Raw genomic sequence first — 22,152 nt, forward strand, 5'->3', positions numbered from 1 at the left:
TGCAAGTACAAGTATAATAGAACTATAGATTATAGAAACTGCTGCAAAATCTTTTTTCGGTAATCTAAATTGTAATTAGCTAAAATAGCTGCTAAGATACCTATCTCTTATTTTTTTAGTCATAATTCGAAGTATCAGATGTTTAAGAGACTCCTTTTGGTTTAAAATATGTAGCAACAAGCAAACAAAAGAATCTAAGATTAACAAAATTGTATAAATCAACTCCCAACATTGGTAATCTTAAAGTATTAATCTATCTGCATAATTTTGTAATTGTAAATTAATATTTGTTGTAATCTATTATTATTCGTCATTCAAGTAATCAGATCTTTGCTTATCATCCGGATAAGCCAATGACATAGCTAAAACAGAATGATATGATATCGCTATCATATAAAAGTATTGTTTTATTGGTACCCTGGATCGCTTAGCTGGATCGTAATCTTTGGGAGGATACATATAAACTCATATAAACATTATAAATAATCAAAGTGAATATTATTTAAATAATTGTAGTAACTTAGTGTAACAATAATCAGAAAATTATCCTACAAATGGCAAAACCTATATGTATAGGACTTAACTATCTCTTTTCTACTTACATATTTTGCGCACACATATATATTTTTTTATAAAAGGATCCACGCAACTTCGTCTGCTCTCAAATGGATTATATTAGTTTCCCTTCCTTCGTAAATAAATGGTATAGCTAAACACAAAATGCATTTCATTGGTCCTTCGAGCCGGATGCTTTTGCTTCACCATAATTATATACAGTAGTTCTTGAAATTAGCAAAGATTTATAAGTTTGCATGGATACTAGATGGTAATTTTCCTTATCTACCATAATTTAGCCCGATTTTGGAAACTAATCTAAAGCAATAATCCAATTAAAGTAGCTTCATTAATATCCATTAATTAAAGATATAATTTGTCCAATTATTATTGCAAGTCACTTACAAGTGACTTTCACTAATTACAAATATTTGCTACTTTGTACGGATTAAAACATTTTAAGTAAATCGTGCGAAAAATAGTATTATTAATAGTAAAAGGAAAGGTTACATAAGTATAAATTATTGCTAGCATTGTGTGGGGGCAGACCCTCGGCGTGTAACAGGAAAATATATTTCCTTCGGCATTGGTTATGAATAATGGCATTTTCTTTTATTTGCATTCATCTTCTATTAGCTATTGAATAAATGTCCAAGTAGCAGAAATGTAATGCTATAGTATCGAGTAAAAGATTTATATTTTATACAATTCAAAGTGTAAACATTTGAATATTTTTTATTAAAATGCATATGCAGTTGTACACACTTGAACGACATTAATTCTGAATAAGAAACTTCTTACATAAAAAAGTCTTATTGATGTAAGTTATTTTTAATTTGGAAGAGAGACGTTAAGGAAAGGGTAGGGAGATGAAACATGAATACACATGATACAAGAATATAGCTGTAAACCCGAAAAGAAAACAATGGATAAAATAAAACGAGACTAGACAGTTAATTATAGATCTCCTTTCATCTATACATCTATACAAATATTATAAAGAGGAAAGGTTTGATTTTTTGTTTGTTTGTTTGTATGAATTGAATAGGCTCCGAAACTACTTGGCAGATTTGAAAAATTCTTTCACTGTTGGAAAGCTACATCATTTCTGAGTGACATAGGCTAGGTTTTATCCCGGAAATCCCACGGGAACGGGAACTATGCGGGTTTTTTTTTGAAAACGCGGGCGAAGCCGCAGGCGGAAAGCTAGTTTTTAATAATCTACAAATGTGCTACAAAAGTGCAGGTGGTATAATAATAATTAAAGATGCCCCTAAGAAAATAAAGGCCATTGTAACCGTGAACTTCCAACCCAGTTATAACTTATCTCATATCTGACAGATCAAAGATGGCACAATGCCAAAAGCTCTTTACTGCATTTCAAAAAAAGATGTTTCCACAACAAAGTTCTTTATCTCAATTTAGGTACATCTTGTAAGAGAAAAGCTCCTTACCTTACATATTTCCTTGAAATATATTTTCCCTTGCGTTCGCATTATGAATCTTTTGATCTCTTTGAGAGGTAAAGCGTGTTTCAAATGAATTTGTTACAGGTTACAGTCTATAAACGAATCTAATATCTAATCTAATACATATTATAAAGGCGAAAGTTTGTAAGGATGTATGGATGTATAGATGTATGGATGTATGGATGTTTGTTACTCTTTCACGTAAAAACTACTGAACCGATTACAATGAAATTTAGCACACATATAGAGGGTAACTTGGATTAACACATAGGATAGTTTTTATCCCGGAAATCCCACGGGAGCGGGAACTGTGCGGGTTTTCCTTTGCAAACGCGGGCGAAGCCGCGGGCGGAAATCTAGTATATATTATAAAGGCGAAAGTTTGTAAGGATGTATGGATGTATGGATGTTTGTTACTCTTTCACGTAAAAACTACTGAACCGATTACAATAAAATTTAGCACACATATAGAGGGTAACTTGGATTAACACATAGGGTAGGTTTTATCCCGGAAATCCCACGGGAACGGGAAATATGCGGGTTTTCCTTTGAAAACGCGGGCGAAGCCGCGGGCGGAAATCTAGTTCTTCATATGTTTATTTTGTAACTTTATAATGTTTATCATCCATATAAGAATATTTATTGCAATAAAAACTGGAAAACAATAAATACAATAATAAGACTGAAACAAAATGTATCCCGTAATTCGACCAGTCTTATAATCATTACTATATATAGCTGTTAATACTTTAATTATAAGTCAGGTGTATCCAACAATTGAATTCTTATACACGGGTAGGTAATTGAAGGAAATTATCGCCACAATCTCGTAATACAATTATCTTCATAATACTTTTATCTGCTATTCAAAGTCAAGCCATAATATTTCTTAATAGACAATTTATTAAAAGATTAAGATTAACACAGTAACAGCTCGTGATAGTGATAAGCCTTTCAATGATGTTGACCCGACTTCTGATAATGTATGGAAAACTACAAGAAAATTGTGAACAAAGTTGTATAAAATATATACTAGAACAACGCTTAAGGAGTGTTGAAAATCAAAATGGCAAGTCGTCAAGTTTTTCAGGAAAAATCATTCGCGCTTCGCGCTCGTTATTTTTTAACCTGAAAAACTTGACTCCTTCATTTGTTTGCAACGAACCTATCGGAAAATACCAGATAATTTTGAAGCTCTTGTGGTACATAATATTATAAGTGACAATTAATTCAATATGTTAATCGAGCATTTAGTTTGATAAGTACAAGTTCTTTGACCGAAAGTGGTAACTGGTAACTGTTTACGCGTTTCGCATGCCAAATGTGTTTGTTTTGAATTTGGTTTTCGTATAATTTCTCGAAGGTTCTTTTCTAACATTTTTGAATGCGTAGTTTCGTATTAGGATGAGTTTTTTTACTATGCTGTTGTAATTATTGTACCTAACTGTGTAAAATAGGAACTTAATGTTACGGGTGGATCTGAACTTGGTTTGCTTGCCAACCAACTGCTCTAAAGACTCGATTTAGACTCACTTTAAACGGATAGATTTCATTCAAACTATCATGAAGATTCGGTGACAATACAATAATTTCAGGAGTTCAGTTTTTTTTAAACTACATATATGAATTGATAATTAGTTATATTGTAATTTTAATATAATTCTAATGTTATTGTTACAGGCGACGATATGCCAGTACGCGAGGGTGCGGGGAAATCGCTGGTGGGGGCAATCGACGATGGAACCAAAACTGTTAGATTTGTTGTAAGTATTTATTTATTAATCCTTATCCAGTATCCTTACTGATATATAATCTTGAAAATCTTAAACGAGCTATTAAAAGAAGAATTTTGGCGTTTAAATAAATATTTTTTTTTTATCTAAGTATTTGAAGTTCAGTGCATATCGTCTAAACTCTGCTTCGACATTTACTTAGGCAACTATTTTTATTTATTACAGTTACATTAATAATATCTACACTATCGTTTTTGCAAGCACATATTTCAATTTGTGTTTTTGTTTTTTTGCCAAAGTGTTATGACCACAAAAAACTGTGACCTTGTTCATGTTTATATTAAAGACTTCTCAATAGATTTTTATCCTACGATTTTATAACAGCATTTTACATAATATTATGATAAACATTACCCAATAGGCAATAGATCAAAGTACGAAAACGACAGTTTCCTGCACAAAATAATTATAATATTTTTAGCAATGCGATATTCGCGTAACCTTCGGATAAGTCGTGTTTAAAATTAGCAAAATTAGCGGTTACGTCCTAATCGTCGTGAATTTGATTTTTACGATGCGCTCTTGTAAAAAATGTAGTGAATTTTGTTAAAAGTGTTTTTTTTTTTGCAATGCGAACATTTGCAACAACTGCGAATTTACTGGCAATTGTATTTTATTAATTAAATATTATTATCGTACAAAAATAAATATTATTTTATATAAAACTAGCTCTGTCCTGCGGTTTTACCCGCAGTGCTCCACTCCTGTTGGTCTTAGCGTGATGATATATTATATAGTATTTATATATTATACTAGCGGTCCGCCCCGGCTTCGCCCGTGGTACATATGAAAAATAGATGTTGGCCGATTCTCAGACTTACCCGATATGCACAGAAAATTTCATGAGAATCGGTCCACCCGTTTCGGAGGAGTATGCAGACTAACATTGTGACACGAGAATTTTATATATAAGAAGATTATATATTATATAGCCTATAGCTTTCCTCGATAAATGGGCTATCTAACACCGAATTTTTCAAATCGGACCAGTAGTTCCTGAGATTAGCGCGTTTAAATAAACAAAAAAAAAACAAACTCTTCAGCTTTATAATATTATTATACAAAATAAACATTCATTATATAAGGTTTTATATGAGTAGGTTATTGTAATCGTTAATCCAATTGTTGGGAAGTGTCACATTCCAAAGTCCTAGGATATACTTTGATTCAATGGATTACGTATAAATAAACAAACATAACTACTGTTCAAATTATCTTATCGATGTTTGCGTATATAATGTAAAATGATTAGTTAATGTTATTTGAGCTCTATATTTCATTGATTTAACAAAATAAATAGAAACAACAAGAAAATACGATAAAATATAAATACGAGCATAGATGCTGACTCTTTTTTTACAGTTCCACGGCTAAACTAGTGTTATCTACTACATAAATTACATTGAAAGAAAAACCCGCATAGTTTCCGTCCCCGTGGGATTTCCGGGATTAAACCTATCCTATGTGTTAATCCAAGTTACCCTCTATATGTGTGCTAAATTTCATTGTAATCGGTTCAGTAGTATTTGCGTGAAAGAGTAACAAACACACACACACACACACACACACATCCTCACAAACTTTCGCATTTATAATATTAGTAGGATATAGTTTGCGTGTTATTATTTCAATAAAACATAATATTCCAAGTCCGGGTGAAATAGCCAAGTGAAAGACCACTTGTCAAAAAAATTTGAATCTTACAAAGAAAAAGATTAGTAGACAAAGAGGAATGTTATTACTTATTACGAAGAATATTACCGAATTTTTCCAATAAGTATTGGTGATAAAAGTATTGATAAAACGGATAAAAGATAATATTCCAAATATAACTGCCGATATCCGCTAGTAAAGGCGTTACATGCAGCGTAATACGATAAAAAGTAAATATATAAATATGTATTACAAAACATTTCGTCATTTACCCCCAAAAAAAACGCGGGCGAAGCCGCGGGCGGAAAGCTAATACATACTACCTATAGAAATGCCCAGACACTAGTAAAATACAAACACGACGTTGTCACAATTTTTTTTAAATTAAATGTCTCTTTACATTGTTGACCACTGTTATGTATAATAGTCCGGGATACATCGCCCATTTTTGCAAGTGATTACTATCAAGCTAATTTTTCGTGAGTAGCTTTATTTTGATGAGATGCCCAATAATTTCATGTACGAAACTCTCGATTGTGGTAGCTACCAGAGGAAACAAGGATAAAATATTTTGATTTGATGGTTCTCAAATATTAATTACTAACTGAATGTTTTTTTTTGTTCAATCTCTAGATAATTATCTAAATTATTCGAAAAAATATTTGTCCTACAAAATCTATGGTTTGATCAACGAAGTCATCATAAATGATTACTAACCAGCTGATTTTTTTATTTTCACTTATTTAATACTTATATAATTCAACAGACATATTGTCCTACAAATTGCGTAATAAATATTTGAGAACCGTCAAATCAAAAATTTTTATCCTTGTTACCTCTGTAAGCTACCACAATCGAGAGTTTCGTACATGAAATTATTGGGCATCTCATCAAAATAAAGCTACTCACGAAAAATTAGCTTGATAGTAATCACTTGCAAAAATGGGCGATGTATCCCGGACTATAACAACATGTTATGTATATTCAGAATAAGAATCAAAATTGAGTCTAAATGAGTCGGTTATATACAAACATACAGGTGAAGCAAATATAAGCGTATTAATTTTAAAATTCTAGAGAATAACAGTGATCTTTTATTAAACAATATCCTGCAATTGCAAGGCCATTTATATGCACTGTAAATTGTGGTAATAATTCTCCAGAAATAAGTGGGTGTCAAACCTGCTTTATCTTGTATGCATTATAAAGGGAATATTGCATCATTTCTTAAAATGCAACAACGATAATAGATTGACCGTCCATATTGCTTTCTTCTCTTATAATTCAAGCTACTCCTATAGGCTATATTCCTCTTATTAGCACTTTGTTCAATATACTTGGCTGAGTGAATGTTTTACAACACAGAAGAAAACGAATTTTAAAATTTACAAGGCTTCTTAGTGAAAAGTTTGCGCTTGCTTTTCACTATAACTCATTCATCGTCATCAGCCCATATACGTTCCCACTGCTGGGACACGGGCCTCCTATGAGGGTACAGGCCATAATCCACCACGCTGGCCAAGTGCGGGTTGGCGGATGACACATGTCGTCGAACTTTTTAATTCTTCGACATGTCGGTTTCCTCACGATGTTTTCCTTCACCGTTCGAGCAGTGGTGATGTTACAACATGCGCAGATAAATTGAAAAATCAAATTATTTCCTGCGCGCTCGCCTGGTCTCGAACCCCGGACTTATCGATTCGAAGTCCGAGGTCTCACCACTGAACCACCACTGCTCTTAAAACTTCTTTTCTCTTCTTCTTCTTGCTTCCGTTAGTTGTAATAAAGGTACCATAGAGATCTCCACGATACATTTACATGGTCCTATTAAATCAAATCCTGTTTGTAATTATATCATTTGCTTCCAGATATATGAAGCCGAAAGGTCGGAAGAGTTGGCGGCCCACCAGCTCGACAAAACTGAATTACAGCCCCAGGAGGGGTGGTGTGAACAAGATCCTATGGAGATCATACATCATATACGGGTCTGCGCTGAGAATGCTATTGATCAGCTGACTGAATTAGGTAAGAGTAATAATTTTGAGACTCGAGTACTAATAATGAGCTTTCCTGGGTTAAATGTCGTAGAAACTCTTCTAGTAGGTAATATAGTTAGGTAGCAGGTACAAATTATTATACTGCAATGGATGAAGACTATAGGATATATTCTAGGTTTAATAGCATACAAATACTTCTTATAATTTGGTAATGAATTCGTTTATGCTACAGAGTGAATTTGTGACAAGATGTAGTATTTCCGAAAAAATGGCTTTGGATAACTAGAGAACAGGGGCTATAGCAAATTTTTCACATACACCTTTTAAATCGATTGATTTTCTGACTATTAGGACCTTAGATTGTTTTTAAGTACATTTTTTTGTAGATTATTTGCTCCTATTAAAACCGTCAATATGCCCAATTTTTTATGTAGATAAATAAATAGAATCCTATCAAACATTATAAAAGAGATCATACAAAGACAGGATTATTGGAATATTTCCTGGTTCTATAGTTATATCCTAAAGTAAGAAGTAAATTTTTGGACAAGATGTCCTCCAAGTTTTAGATAAGGAATATGATTTCCATTAAAAGTTTCTCTTTCCTTTATGGGTGTAAATAGGTAAAGATTTTGGAACTTTTCTCGTTTGAGTACATCTCAAACACGAAGTTTAATTATGTTTGATCTTTAGACTGTCCCAAATATTGTTAATTTCTAGGCAATCTTGATTAACTTTTATAGCCTATGGATACTTCAATGTCATGTATTCTCTGCAGTATTCGTTGTCTTTTTATTTTATTTATTTTCGAGTCTATAAATCTTGTATTAAAATTTCACTCAATGTGATAATTAAAGTATTTTACAAATAGGCAAGCAAAAATATTGTCAATACATATATTAATTCAATAGGTTTCTAATATTTTTGTTCCTTTTGCAGGTTATTCAAAAGAAGACATAGTAACATTAGGTATAACAAATCAAAGGGAGACCACAATAGCTTGGGACAAATTCACTGGTGAACCTCTCCATCCTGCTATAGGTAAAATATTGTTTTATTATTATAAAAAAATGGTTTTATTTGTACGTTACGATTGCAGTGTTTAGATTTATTTTGAAGTAAAACTTCTTTAAGTGCGTTGAGAATAAAATTTCAAGATCGCGTAATGGCAATACTACGTCACGTCATGGAGTAAGGCGACGAATTTGGTATCTTTGACCCTTCAGACACGCGTTTTTTTTTTGTATTTTAGTCTAGTAATATTTAGTGAATATTTTACATTATGTAGTAAAACCTGGTTTAACTAAATTTATTCCAAACTTGCTTTTCTGTTCAATATTTTACGATTCCCATATTGAGAATTCTATAAATAAGAACATCGTGTTATCCCTTTTAGGAAACTAGGCCTCCATAAGCGATAAATTCAAGCCCCTTAAGATCCTATTTATTCAGTCAGTATTGCAATTTATATCATGTTATTGTTTTAAAGTAACTTTTCACAGCAATTTATTTTATATTTACTGTCTTAGCTTTGAATTAATATGTTTGATATTTAGTTTTTATAGCATTCAAATACTTTATAATTCGAAGGATTCGAACCCACTTCTTTCTCCAAAGTTCTGCGGCGAAAGATGCGGGTTTATCCCGCCTCGTAATCGATATTTTTCTATTCTTTAAAAAACTATATTAATCTGTCTTTCTTGAATTTAATAAGCTATTTAGTGTTCTTAATGCCTTTATGGGATGCTCAGAAGAAATTGCTTATAACTTTATAAGTGATAAGTTATCACTTATAAAGTTATCACTGATAACGATATAAAATTATTATTGTTATGTAGTTTTTCAAGTTAAGTTTTCTGTACAATAAAACTGTTTTCACTTATCAAAGCTATATTTTCCAGCCTGGCATGACATACGCACAGACAGCACAGTGGATGCCATTCTGGCGAAAGTGCCAGACCGTAATAAGAACTATTTGAAGAACATAAGTGGTCTGCCAATAAGCCCATACTTTAGTGCGTTGAAAATGCGCTGGCTTAAGGATAATATAAAGGCTGTTAGACGGGCCAGTAGGGATAAACGGTTGCTGTTTGGTACTGTCGATTCATGGATAATCTGGGTATGTATTTATTCTGGCATTTTTTGCAGAATTTATATATGTATTTATATTTAACTAGAGGTCCGCCCCGGCTTCGCCCGTGGAACATATTTCGCAATAAAAGGTAGCCTATGTCCTTTCTCGGGTATCAAAATATCTCCATACCAAATTTCATGCAAATTGGTTCAGTAGTTTAGGCGTGATTGAGTAACAGACAGACAGACATAGTTACTTTCGCATTTATAATATTAGTATGGATTTCATATTCAATTTCATTTTAAAATGTTGTTAAAAAATGTCCGAGTGGCTTTGTCTAAATCATTTACTCAAATTTACACCTTATTTTGTGTCAGTAATGTTCAAAGTCTATTGTATACGATCATTAAAAAACTCTGCCCAATACACGCGTAGGCAGAGTTTAGCTTTGGACAATATTTAAGCGTGATTGTGAATATACTTGTTTATTGAACGTCAATGTGATCATGATATTTTATTTCAGAATTTAACAGGCGGTCCTCACGGAGGTCTTCATATAACAGATGTAACAAACGCGTCAAGAACTCTATTAATGAATTTGGAGACACTTAACTGGGATCCGATGTTGTGTAGGTAAGTTTAATACATAATTAGGCTTTTATTCATTTTCTTCTTAACGTTTTCTTTAAGCAATAAGTATGTATTGTTATGTAATCTAATGTATTGTGTCATTTTTTGGAAATAAATGTATTTCTATTCTATTTGTTTTGTATCATAACATTTAAAACAAAGCCCTGTTTTAATGTACAGTTAAATATTACAATTTAAATGTAATGAAAAACTAACAATAATACGAAATATAATTTTATTTTATTCAATAAACTTAATTAAATATTATATATGCCTAAGTGAGTGTGCATAATGAGAAAATATTACAATAGGAACTAACTTTTTTTAAATAATCTAGTGCACCGGAAGGAAGTTAGCGCGGAAAGTTTATTTTTTTTAATTATTAATATCTCAAAAAATTGCTCCTTAAATGCTCCATCAGAATCTGTAATTGCTCCACTTCTATAATTATTTGTTTATTTATAATTAATTTAAAAAAAATCCAAATACTGAAAACTTGATTTCCCTATAGAATGAAAAATATTCACTTTTCATAAAAAATTTTTTTGCAAAAAAATTGCTCCCGATTTGCTCTATCAATTACAAAAAAAAATTATTTAATTTTGATAATTTTTACAATAGTTGACTGAAAAACTATGTTTACATAGTAAACTACTGCGCTGTGACGTCATCAATTATTGCTGTTGCGACGCATAAGGGCCATATTTACATGTATCAGCACTGCAGCGATATCTGTAGACCTTAATGTTTATGTTTTCTTATTTATATTATTTACTAGATTTCTGCCCACCGCTTCGCCCGCGTTTTCAAAGGAAAACCCGCATAGTTACGGCAAACGATAGCAACTTGACACCGAAAGATGAAACAAGCGACTCAAACACAAATTAATTAAAAATTACTTGAAGTTTTAATAATACGAATAAACGTAATATGCGAGTTTAGGGATGGGTAGGGAAATGTTTATAAACATACCTATGATAAGAATGATTTTAAATACATAATAATATCTGTTTCTTTCAACTTTTGCTAGATGAAACTCAATAATTAATTTATGTAATAAGTAAAATTTTTATGTAAAACCTATTGTCAAAAATAATTCTTTATATAATTATAAAGAATTATTAATTATACTCTAGTGAAAAATTTTCAGGTGATTATATAAAAGTAGGGCTCAATTTTTTTCGCGAACCCTACTTCTAAATAATTACCACTCTTCAATAATTTAAAACTCCTTGACTGAATCCCTTCACACCCTGAATTAAAAAGTGCATATTAATTTTTCTTATAGTAAGCAGAAATTCAAATTCAATTATTAATACCAATTCAATACTTTGATGATGATTGACAGTAGAAATATTTATTAATTATTGTTCATTATTATTGAATAAAATAGTACTTACACTTGTTATTCAATTGTTGACTCAATCACTATCCATACTAATATTATAAATGCGAAAGTAACTCTGTCTGTCTGTCTGTTACTCAATCACGCCTAAACTACTGAACCAATTTTCATGAAATTTGGTATGGAGATATTTTGACACCCGAGAAAGGACATAGGCTATCTCGAGAAAATGACGCAATTCCGGAAATCCCACGGGAACGGGAACTATGAGGGCTTTTCTTTGACTGCGCGGGCGAAGCCGCGGGCGGAAATCTAGTAAATAATAAAAATAAGAAAACATAAACATTAAGGTCTTAATAGATATCGCTGCAGTGCTGATACGTGTAAATACCTATGACTCTTATGCATCGCAACGACAATAATTGATGACGTCACAGCGCAGTAGTTTACTATGCAAACATAGTTTTTCAGTTAATTATTGTAAAAATTATCAAAATTAAATAATTTTTTTTTGTAATTGATAGAGCAAATTGGGAGCAATTTTTTTGCAAAAAAATTTTCTATGAAAAGTGAATATTTTTCATTCTATAGGGAAATCAAGTTTTCAGTATTTGGATTTTTTTTTAAATTTATTATAAATAAACTAATAATTATAGAAGTGGAGCAATTACAGATTCTGATGGAGCATTTAAGGAGCAATTTTTTGAGATATTAATAATTAAAAAAAATAAACTTTCCGCGCTAACTTCCTTCCGGTATCTAGTGCTCTTATTAATCCAAGAAATTACGCAACTCTATAAATTCTTCGATATATTAATAACCATTCTTTTTTGTGTTATTTTGCAGACTATTTGGCGTACATAGAGATTCGTTGCCACAAATAAGAAGCAGTTCGGAAATATATGGAATCGTCAAGGATGGTTCAATTTTAGACGGAATTAGGATATCTGGGGTAAGTGCAGTTTGATCTAACTTTAAAAGATAGGATAGGTTACATCTCAGTTTATAGTTGCAATATTATTTTATTTCAAATTATTTGACGGGCAAAATTATCTGTTAGGTCCAAACGATTCAAAAGATGGCGCTATTATTAATTTAGAACAATTACGCGTTTGACCGTTTATATTCATAAGTAAGTCTGTTTTCATATATGTAGTTATAAACGCGGTTGACGCAGTGGTAAAGTAACTGCCTACTGAGCCGACGGTCCCGGGTTCGATCCCCGGTCAGGGCAAATATTTGTGTGATGAACTCAATTATTTGTTCTTGGGTCTGGGTGTTATCTATATATGTATTTATAAAAATATTATATTCATCGTCGCCTAGTACCCACAACACAAGCCTTAATTTAGCTTACTGTGGGACTAGGTCGATTTGTGTAATAATCCATTCTAATATTATAAAAATCGAAAGTAACTCTGTCTGTCTGTCTGTTACTCAATCACGCCTTAACTACTGAACCAATTGGCATGAAATTTGGTATAGAGATATTTTGATACCCGAGAAAGGACATAGGCTACTTTTTACCCCAGGAAATAGGATAGGTTTTATCCCGGAAATCCCACGGGAACGGGAACTATGCGGGTTTTTCTTTGACTGCGCGGGCGAAGTGTCCTATAATATTTATTTATTTATTTATTTAGTTATAATTTCTAGGTCCTAGGCAATCAGCAAGCCGCGCTAGTAGGTCAAAACTGTCTACAAGCTGGACAAGCCAAAAACACATACAGAAGTGGATGTTTCTTGCTATATAATACGGGAACTAGGCGGGTGCAATCCACCCATGGTTTGCTGACTACGGTCGCATATAGACTGGGGCCGAATGCACCGCCTGTATATGCTTTGGAAGGTATGTAAATAGGGAATTGTAGAAAAAAATAAATTCTTAGAAGTGTATATTTATTTCTATACAATACGGGGACTAGACGGGTGCAATCCACCCATGGTTTGCTGACTACGATCGCGTATAGACTGGGTCCGAATGCACCGTCTGTTTATGCTTTGGAAGGTATGTTATTGTGGAATTAAAATAAAAAGAACTTTTAGAAAGTGGATGTTTCTTGCTTTACAATACGGGGACTAGACGGGTGCAATTCACCCATAGATTGCTAACTACGGTCGCGTATAGATTGGGTCCGAATGCACCGCCTGTTTATGCTTTGGAAGGTCAGTTTTATTTATAAAAAAATTGTGTGTTAATATGGAATTTAAAAAAGGGTATTTTTGACAATTTTTTTGCAGTGGATCTTTGTCAATTATCAATTTGGTCACAGGTAGATATTTGACCAATGACCAGGTAAATTTTTATTAAAAAGCAAGAATTATTTGCCTAGAAGTATTCAATCTATTGGTGCAATATGTTGCAATTGCAGTTTTCTCTCTTGCAAGAACTATTTTGTTACCTTGCAAAATAAATGTCATTATTTAAGTAACAAATTATTCGCATCTACGTTCGCTTCTCTTTGTGTGTCCTGGAAATTAATTATTTTATTCCTTAAAATGAACACGCTTTTACTTTCGCTACGCTTCTCTTAAGAATTTTCCCTATTGAATTAATCCGTTTCATATAAATAAATTTATTCATTTAACCCATTGACCACCGAGCGCCCCGATCGGGGCGCGACACAATAGATTATCTATTGTGTCTGTGATTCCGGGGACTGATGGATAAATTTTGGACGATAAATTTATTTCCTTAATTTTTATTTTCCCAGGCTCGATAGCCGTAGCAGGTGGTGCGATGAAGTTCCTCCGGGACAACCTGCGTCTCATACAGGATGTGTCCCGGGACACAGAGCATATAGCGGGGCAGGTGTTTTCTACCGGCGATGTGTACTTTGTGCCCGCTCTAAGTGGCTTGTATGCACCGTATTGGAGGAAGGACGCTAGAGGGTAAGAAATTCTAAATAAAACGTGGAAAATGGCGAAATTCTAGCAAAAAAATCCCAATGTACTTGCCAGCGAAATTATTCCAGCGGAAATCCGTTAATCCTACAAAAAACATCAAAATTCCGAAATAATCTATTCCTACCTATACCTACCTTTTACCTAGCCATCCTACTATCCTACCAATTTTTACGGTATTATAATATTATTCTACTTAACTTCTCACCCACTATTCTATAATTGACGTTTTCATTTTGTATTAAATTCGTACTCTTGTAATGCAAAATCTTTCCTTCTTATTTTTTCCTACGATTTGTGCTAAAATGTTCCTTTATTGTTTCAGAATTATATGCGGTCTAACGGCTTTCACAACGAAGAATCACATCATCCGAGCCGCTTTAGAGGCTGTGTGCTTTCAGACTAGGTAAGTTATAATACTAAAATATAGTAGTAAATTGTTGTATTGAAAACCTACGAATGATACATACGTTTGTTTGTACTAGCTTATTTAATATTTTAGCAAATAGTATAGAATTGAAAAATATTTTTTGCTCTTTATCGGGGTTGGAAAAAAATTTAGTGTAACATTTTTATGTTACGCGTGACATTTTTCCGTTACGCACCATCTTTTTCTTATCCCTACCACGCGTGATTCGACGTATTTCTGTAAAGTTGCATACTTATAGTAAATTATTTTTCGAAAAATAAGGTCATAAAGAAGTTTCACTTCTTACGTGTGTACACTAGTACACGCACACATTTTTTTTATGTTGGATAATGTGTTACAAAACATTCTGCTATGACCAATAGCAGCGAAGTATGAATGCAATATGTTGCAAAAGTAACAAAAAATCATTTTAAGTGCAGACGAAGTAGCCAGCTAGTTTTTTTAATAATTTTTAACAGTAAATTTTATGTGAATAATTCTTTTATATTTTTAGGGATATTCTAGAAGCAATGAACAAAGACTGCGGTATGCCGCTGTCCAAATTAAGTGTGGATGGAAAGATGACATCCAACGATCTGCTGATGCAGTTACAAGCTGACCTGATTGGTATACCTGTGTGTGAGTATTTTTATTATTTATTTATTTATTTATTGAAGTGAAAACTTCTTTAGCGGCGTTGAGCACTTTTTCTGTAATGGGTACAAAATCTTAAACTCGCGTCAGGACACGTGACCTGATCGAAAAAGCGTAAGACGGATACCATTCCAAAATATCAAACATGCTCAACGTTAATAATCAAGTTTTCACTTCTGCCGGCACTGCCCTAGTGCAACCCGTCTTTTTTTTATTATACTTTATTGCATTGAAAATACAAAAATAAATTATATTAATTCAATGAATGTGAACACGTGGTGAATTACTAAACAATTTTTTAATTACTTGATGGAAATTGATGTAAGTGATTATGAATATTTTTGTAATTAAAAAGAATTGCCACGTGTATATTATTAAATATTAACATGGCAATAGTCTAGTATCTATCGAAAAATAATGTTTCCAGTACACGCCGACACGTGATAAATGAGCTAGCTTAGAAAGAGTCACATATTTTAATTTTTGAAGTGAAACTTCTTTAGGCCCGTCGCGTTATACTGTTACGTCATGTAGTAAGACAACGATTTTCGTATCTTTGAATATTGGCAAAGAAGTTTGATGTTTGAAGTTTTCATTGATAATTTTATTCATATTTTTTTAAATAAGATAAACAATATTTATTTGTTACATTGATTGGTTTTAATTTATAAGTAATAAGAGGCAGAATATCTACAAAGTGTATGATTCACTCCCCCCCGCGCCGCCGCGCTTGTTACACAGATTTTGTTCGTGGTGTCCTCTCTATAATAATATTTATTTATTTATTTGACACTTTATTATACACATTATTTTATAAAATATAAAAGTAAGTAATAAATCACAAAGTTAACGCTTTAATATGTGTAACGGGGCGGCCTTATCACTTCAGAGTGATCTCTACCAGGCGACCCCTCAGGCAAAGGACAAGTGTTTTGCTGTATAAAGGGAGGCATCAAAATCTTATTTTAAAAACTAAACAATATTAAAGTGAAACTTTTATTACATCGTCTCAAACTTTTTGGTCTGTGTAGCGCATGTCGCGTGACGGTCGGCCGCCGAGTAGGTATAAAGCAGTGTTCGGAACCGTACGATAATTATCGTACATATACGATAATTTTGTGCCTAAGTTTCACTTTTACCGTGGTTTCATAAAACCACACAACATTTTTTATTTATTTACTTCCAAACAATTTACATCAATAATTATTAATCTATTTATTTGATATCCAGTGCGAGCCCACACGTGGGACATGTCCGCTCTGGGCGTGGCCATCATGGCGGGCCACTCGGCCGGCGTGTGGAGCTGCGACAAGTGGAAACGGCACAGCACTGCCACGGATACCTTCCTACCGACCACTACTGACGATGGTGAGTTACAGACAGACACACACACGTATTTATTTATTACTAGCTTCCGCCCGCGGCTTCGCCCGCGTTTTCAAAGAAAAACCCGCATAGTTCCCGTTCCCGTGGGATTTCCGGGATAAAACCTATCCTATGTGTTAATCCACGCTGCCCTCTATATGTGTGCTAAATTTCATTGTAATCGGTTCAGTAGTATTTGCGTGAAAGATTAACAAACATCTATACATCCATACTTACAAACTTTCGCCTTTATAATAGTATAGTAGGACTAGCGGTCCGCCCCGGCTTCGCCCGTGGTACCTACATGTTTAAACTATCCTCTCTCAAGTTGGATCGAACTGCACATGGTGTGCGAATTTTATTATAATCGGAAAAGTGGTTTAGGAGTCCATTGAGGACAAACATTGTGACACGAGATTTATATTGTGATACGAGATTTATATATATTAAGCTGAAGAGTTTGTTTGTTTGTTTGAACGCGCTAATCTCAGGAACTACTGCTGGTTGAGCTGCAGCTCCGCGACTTCACCCGCGTGGCTCCGCTCCTGTTGGCCTTAGCGTGATGATATATATAGCATATAGTCTTCCTCAATAAATGGGCTACCTAACACCAAAATAATTTTTCAAATCGAACCAGTAGTTCCTAAGCTTAGCGCATTCAAACAAACAAACAAACTCTTCAGCTTTATAATATTGGAGGGAAGCAATGCGGGTAAAACCGCGAGGCACAAGTTATGAATAGACCACATTTTAAACATAATGCCATACAAAAATTATCTTAAAATGTTATTGTTTGATTGAAAAAGTAAATTTGTGAAATTGTTCGCAGCTTTATACTAATATTGAAATATCTGTGACATGAAGATTTACAATTAGTGTAAAAAAATAAAAATCGTTTCAATGTTATCTTTAGTATTATTTTATAACATTATAATATTTGTCAACAGATCGCGACGCGCGGTACACGAAATGGAAAATGGCGGTGCAACGGTCGCTCGGCTGGGCGACAACCAAGAAGTCCATCGCTATGACAGGTCAGAAAAGAAAAAATAGCACCATACAAAGTGTTGACACTATATCCCCGCCTTCCAGCCGTAAAGCTTCCGTAGACACCATAGACAAGTCCACAGAGGAAATAGACGAAATCATACAACAATCAGCCAGAAAGTTCTCGATTTTCGTCCCACTAAAATCTCCCAAAGACGAACATACGATACTAGATGATGCAGAGTATTTCATGAACAAAAAGGAATGCGATTATGGCGGCTGTCAGTGCTGCCAACATAAGAGAAAATTGCAAACAGACTGGACTACGATCGAAGAAATCATTGAAAACGATCCAGAAATTATTTTCGATGGCGACGATAATCCGATTATAGTTGAACCGAAACGCGAATTGCAGATGGACTCTGGGATCTTGAAACTGAAAAGTCGACTGCATTTTGACAGATTGCCCGCCATTTTTAAAAATATAGTCAGCAAACTGTCACCTACGTCAGTGACGTGATGATTTTTTTTATTTCCATGAGGCTAATGCGCTACAATGTTGCTAGTATTATTTTTTTGTTTTTACTTTTTATTTATTTTTAGTATTGAAATTTTAGTCAATGTAAACTAGTACTTAACCATAATATAAGACTGGTACTAACTCGAGTTGAATAAAAGTATTATTTTGCCAATTAGGTTTTTTCTTTTTAATATAGTCTGCACGATCTTGTTAGTATCCTTCAAATAACCTTAAATATCATTTATTTTTCTTTTCTAAATAGATAATAAACTTTTCGTTAAATTAATTAAATGAATCTATTTTTCTATTGTTGCAATAATAAATAATTTGGAAAATCCAAAAGTGCACGCCTCATAATTTTTTTTTAATAAATATTTATTAATTATTATTTTTGTTTATTTAATAACAATTAAACCACATCGAATCAGACCCTGAAAAATGAAAGGGTTCTATTCCTGAGCATACTCAAGCGTAAGAGAAAAAAAAAGACTCGATTAGTAAAGTATTTCGGTCGCTATCGTGTTAACAAGAAAAAGGATCCGCACATACAGACACACGGACGTCCAAGACAGAACTTTTTTAAACTGTTTTTTAACTAGTTTAAATAACAAAAATGACATCAAAAATATCATGAACGTTAAAAATAGTGTTTTTTCTTAATATGTGTGTGTATGTATTATCTTACAAGTGCAATGTATGATACATAAAGACATTTTAAGTTTGAAAAATCAGATGTTTTGCGCGAAGTGACAGTAGTACCCACCTCAACGCTTCGCTTATGAGGCGTGCAATATGTGCAATAAACTTCACTTAGTACATCAGAATTATAGTTAACAGTCTTTATCGTTATTTACTTCAGGGAATACAAGAATGTATCGAAATACAGAAATATCACAGAGATTTCTGTCATACTCAATATTTAAATTAACCAATTTTAAACCGGGAGCATTGTAGTAATTTTCAAACTGCAATGGCCTTGCAATGTGTTGTTTTGGGTTATCAAAAATTGAGTACGAGTAAAAAGCCACTATCATAACCTTAGCAAATAAAAAAAGCAAATATTATGGTTCGTGTAGTCTTAGTTTTAATTCTATGCTTCATTTACATCTTTAATTTAATTCATAGTCGAATTTAAAGATTAATAAAAATATACATTCTCCGCGGCGAAACAAAAAATATTTAAAAAAAGAACCATCTTATCTATTAGATATTTGTACAGTAATAATATAATTTACTAAATAATATCTTAAAAAAAATAATTAAACATAACTCAAGATTTTCAACTTCCAACTTAATTATCCTAACTCAAAATTAAGATAAGTATTAACCCTTTTTAGACGTTTTTTCTTTACTTTCAAGTCCACTGTATCTATATTTTGTGAATTGTGTGTGTGCACTATAACCTCCTTTAAAAAATAGAAGTTAAAAACTTGGTGTCGGAAGGAATGCTGTTATTAATTTGTGTTGCTAATAGAAAAAAAATATTATAAAATTTATATTTCATTTGTATTTTTAATCATTTAGATGTAGATTCATGTTTAGGCACATCATTTTTCATCAAATTATAATTGAGTAATTAATAATTTTATTTTTTATTGAAATATGTTAGATTAAAAATTATGGTATGTTCGTATTATAAAGAAAATAGGGACGCCTGGGAAAAGTAGGCATGTCTTATGATATAACAAAGCTTATTTAAAAACTTATCGAATATTTGCATAAAAATGGAGTTCAAAAGTACTCTATTTTTTGCATTCAAGATCTAATTAGATACTCCCTTTTCACTCTAACTGTAGAAATCCTTGAGTGATAGAAAGAGAAGGATATAAAACTCAATTAAGCACCAAATATGGCTCAATACCGGTCATATTATATAATTATTAACTTCATCATATACATTTATTTCACATTTGGAAAGGTTTTCTTCTGTGTGTACGTGATATTTTCACTTATGGCAACACAAAACTTCTTGCCACTTTTATAGTCTATGGTGAAAAAAAAAAATTAAATGACGTTTATTTTTTTTTCAGAGGAACGCTACAGGCTTTTGGCGTCAATTCCCGCCACTTTATACATCGTTGGCAGCTTTACTATGCTAGTCGTGTCTAATATGCTCAAAAATAGATGATTAGTTAATTTATTTTAGATAATTTTTAAATCGTACAATTTTTTCTATCGGAATCATGTTGACAATTCGCTTCGTATTTAGGCATTTAAGTATAATTTTTTTAAGATGGCATTTCGAAGTTTATTTAAATTCCAATTTTTTGCATTTAAAAGTTTTTAATAGAGTTGAATGGTCAATTCAATATAATCGTTGTAACATGTTTCTATAGTAAAATTAAGTGTAAGATAAAAATGATTGAGTCCAAACAGATATTATTATTAGATACCTGCTTCTTAATTCTTTTTTATTTTGAAATTTTAAATAGGTACAACTTTTTTTACTTTTTAAGATTATTATCGATAAATGTTAATTAATGTTTAGATAAATATGTAATTGAATTGTTTGTAAATATTATATTATAATGAATTTAAAAACATTGTCAAAGTGTTTCAACATGCAATATTTAATTTGAAATTGCTATTCAAAAGGAGCATATAGCTAGGAATTTAAATTCTCATTAATAAAATTAATTGCATATAATGGAGAATGGTCTATGTAACATCCTTTTGACGAGTAGAAAGAGATAGAACGATTTTACAAATCTTTTATATAAATACCTAGCTGTCCCGGCATACGTTGTTCTGCCTTAATAAAAACGTTAAAAAAAATTGTCGATTTTGTCGAGCCGTTCTCGAGTTTTACACTTAGCAATATTTTATTATATAGAAGATCAGATAGTAGATAACAATTATCAGAATCTAATAAGATTTTAACACGATAGAATGACTTGATTGCATCGCTCTATCTCTTTCACTCCTGTGCCAACATTTGTATAAAACATAGTTAGTTCTCTTTTATTGAATCGTAATCATATTAAATGTATAAAATCATTTTAAAATCGCCAAATCATATAAAGAATTGTATTATAATCTAAATATATCATGTTAAATTGCTTTGCGAAATTTATTTAAAAAATCATTCGATATGAAAATAAGATGACGTTCAAAAAATTTGCTTTATGGCTATTGAAAACTTTTATTCAACTTCTTACAATATAACAACTCATATATAATATTATTATAATATATATACCTAAGCGTGGATATATAAATGACAAGTATAATTAGAAATGTGTTCATTTAGAATATTCTATTGATATTTTTATGATATTCATTTTATGTTTATTATCCTGTGTTATTTCACATAAAATCTTATTTCTACTCATTGAGATAATATTACTACGTATGGAGGAGACACCACGAACAAAATCTGTGCGCCATTTTTTTGCTCTAACTAAGTTTTAAAAATTATTATCTAGTTAGGTACTTACTGATGAAAAGTTATGTTAGTCACTTTTTCGTATTATTTGTGCAATATCGTAACACACACGAAGGCATATTTGATGCGTTTCACTTTAAAACAAAAAAAAATGAGCGTGCAGTTAAGCCATATGTCTTATGTTGAGCGGAACATAAGTGATGTAGGCGGTGTCGTCTCCATATGTATATCTCAATGTTTCTACTCTAATTTCTATCAATCAATATTATAAATAAAAATGTACATGCATACTCAGTACTCATGTATATGTGTGAACTCATAAGAAAAATATTTTGAAACAACAAATTTAAAGTTACTTTGATATTTATGATATTTATAGAAATTATTGGTCAATTCAACCAATAATATGAAA

At 32.2% G+C, this 22,152-nt stretch overlaps 1 protein-coding gene across 3 annotated transcripts in view; it reads left to right on the forward strand.

Annotated features, from left to right (window-relative positions):
- Positions 1–22,152, forward strand: part of LOC149476572 (glycerol kinase 3-like) — a 30,482-nt gene extending 8,330 nt beyond the window's left edge. For 2 of the 3 annotated variants that reach the window (XM_089711769.1, XM_089711768.1), the window contains exons 2-13: positions 3,705–3,787; positions 7,339–7,495; positions 8,407–8,508; positions 9,369–9,586; positions 10,065–10,174; positions 12,363–12,468; positions 13,173–13,365; positions 14,231–14,408; positions 14,746–14,826; positions 15,344–15,468; positions 16,714–16,851; positions 17,796–18,527. In XM_089711769.1, the coding sequence (XP_089567895.1) occupies positions 3,713–3,787; positions 7,339–7,495; positions 8,407–8,508; positions 9,369–9,586; positions 10,065–10,174; positions 12,363–12,468; positions 13,173–13,365; positions 14,231–14,408; positions 14,746–14,826; positions 15,344–15,468; positions 16,714–16,851; positions 17,796–18,355 (2,043 nt within the window). In that variant the 5' untranslated portion in view covers positions 3,705–3,712 and the 3' untranslated portion in view covers positions 18,356–18,527. Of the gene's footprint in view, positions 1–3,704; positions 3,788–7,338; positions 7,496–8,406; positions 8,509–9,368; positions 9,587–10,064; positions 10,175–12,362; positions 12,469–13,172; positions 13,366–14,230; positions 14,409–14,745; positions 14,827–15,343; positions 15,469–16,713; positions 16,852–17,795; positions 18,528–20,385 lie in introns of those variants that run through there. The other variant, XM_089711770.1, reaches the window with a different exon arrangement.

The sequence above is a fragment of the Colias philodice genome, chromosome 27 (assembly GCF_061535455.1).
Source record: "Colias philodice isolate Cphi_HAF_F1 chromosome 27, ilColPhil1 Martin Lab GWU primary, whole genome shotgun sequence".
Classification (NCBI taxonomy): domain Eukaryota; kingdom Metazoa; phylum Arthropoda; class Insecta; order Lepidoptera; family Pieridae; genus Colias; species Colias philodice.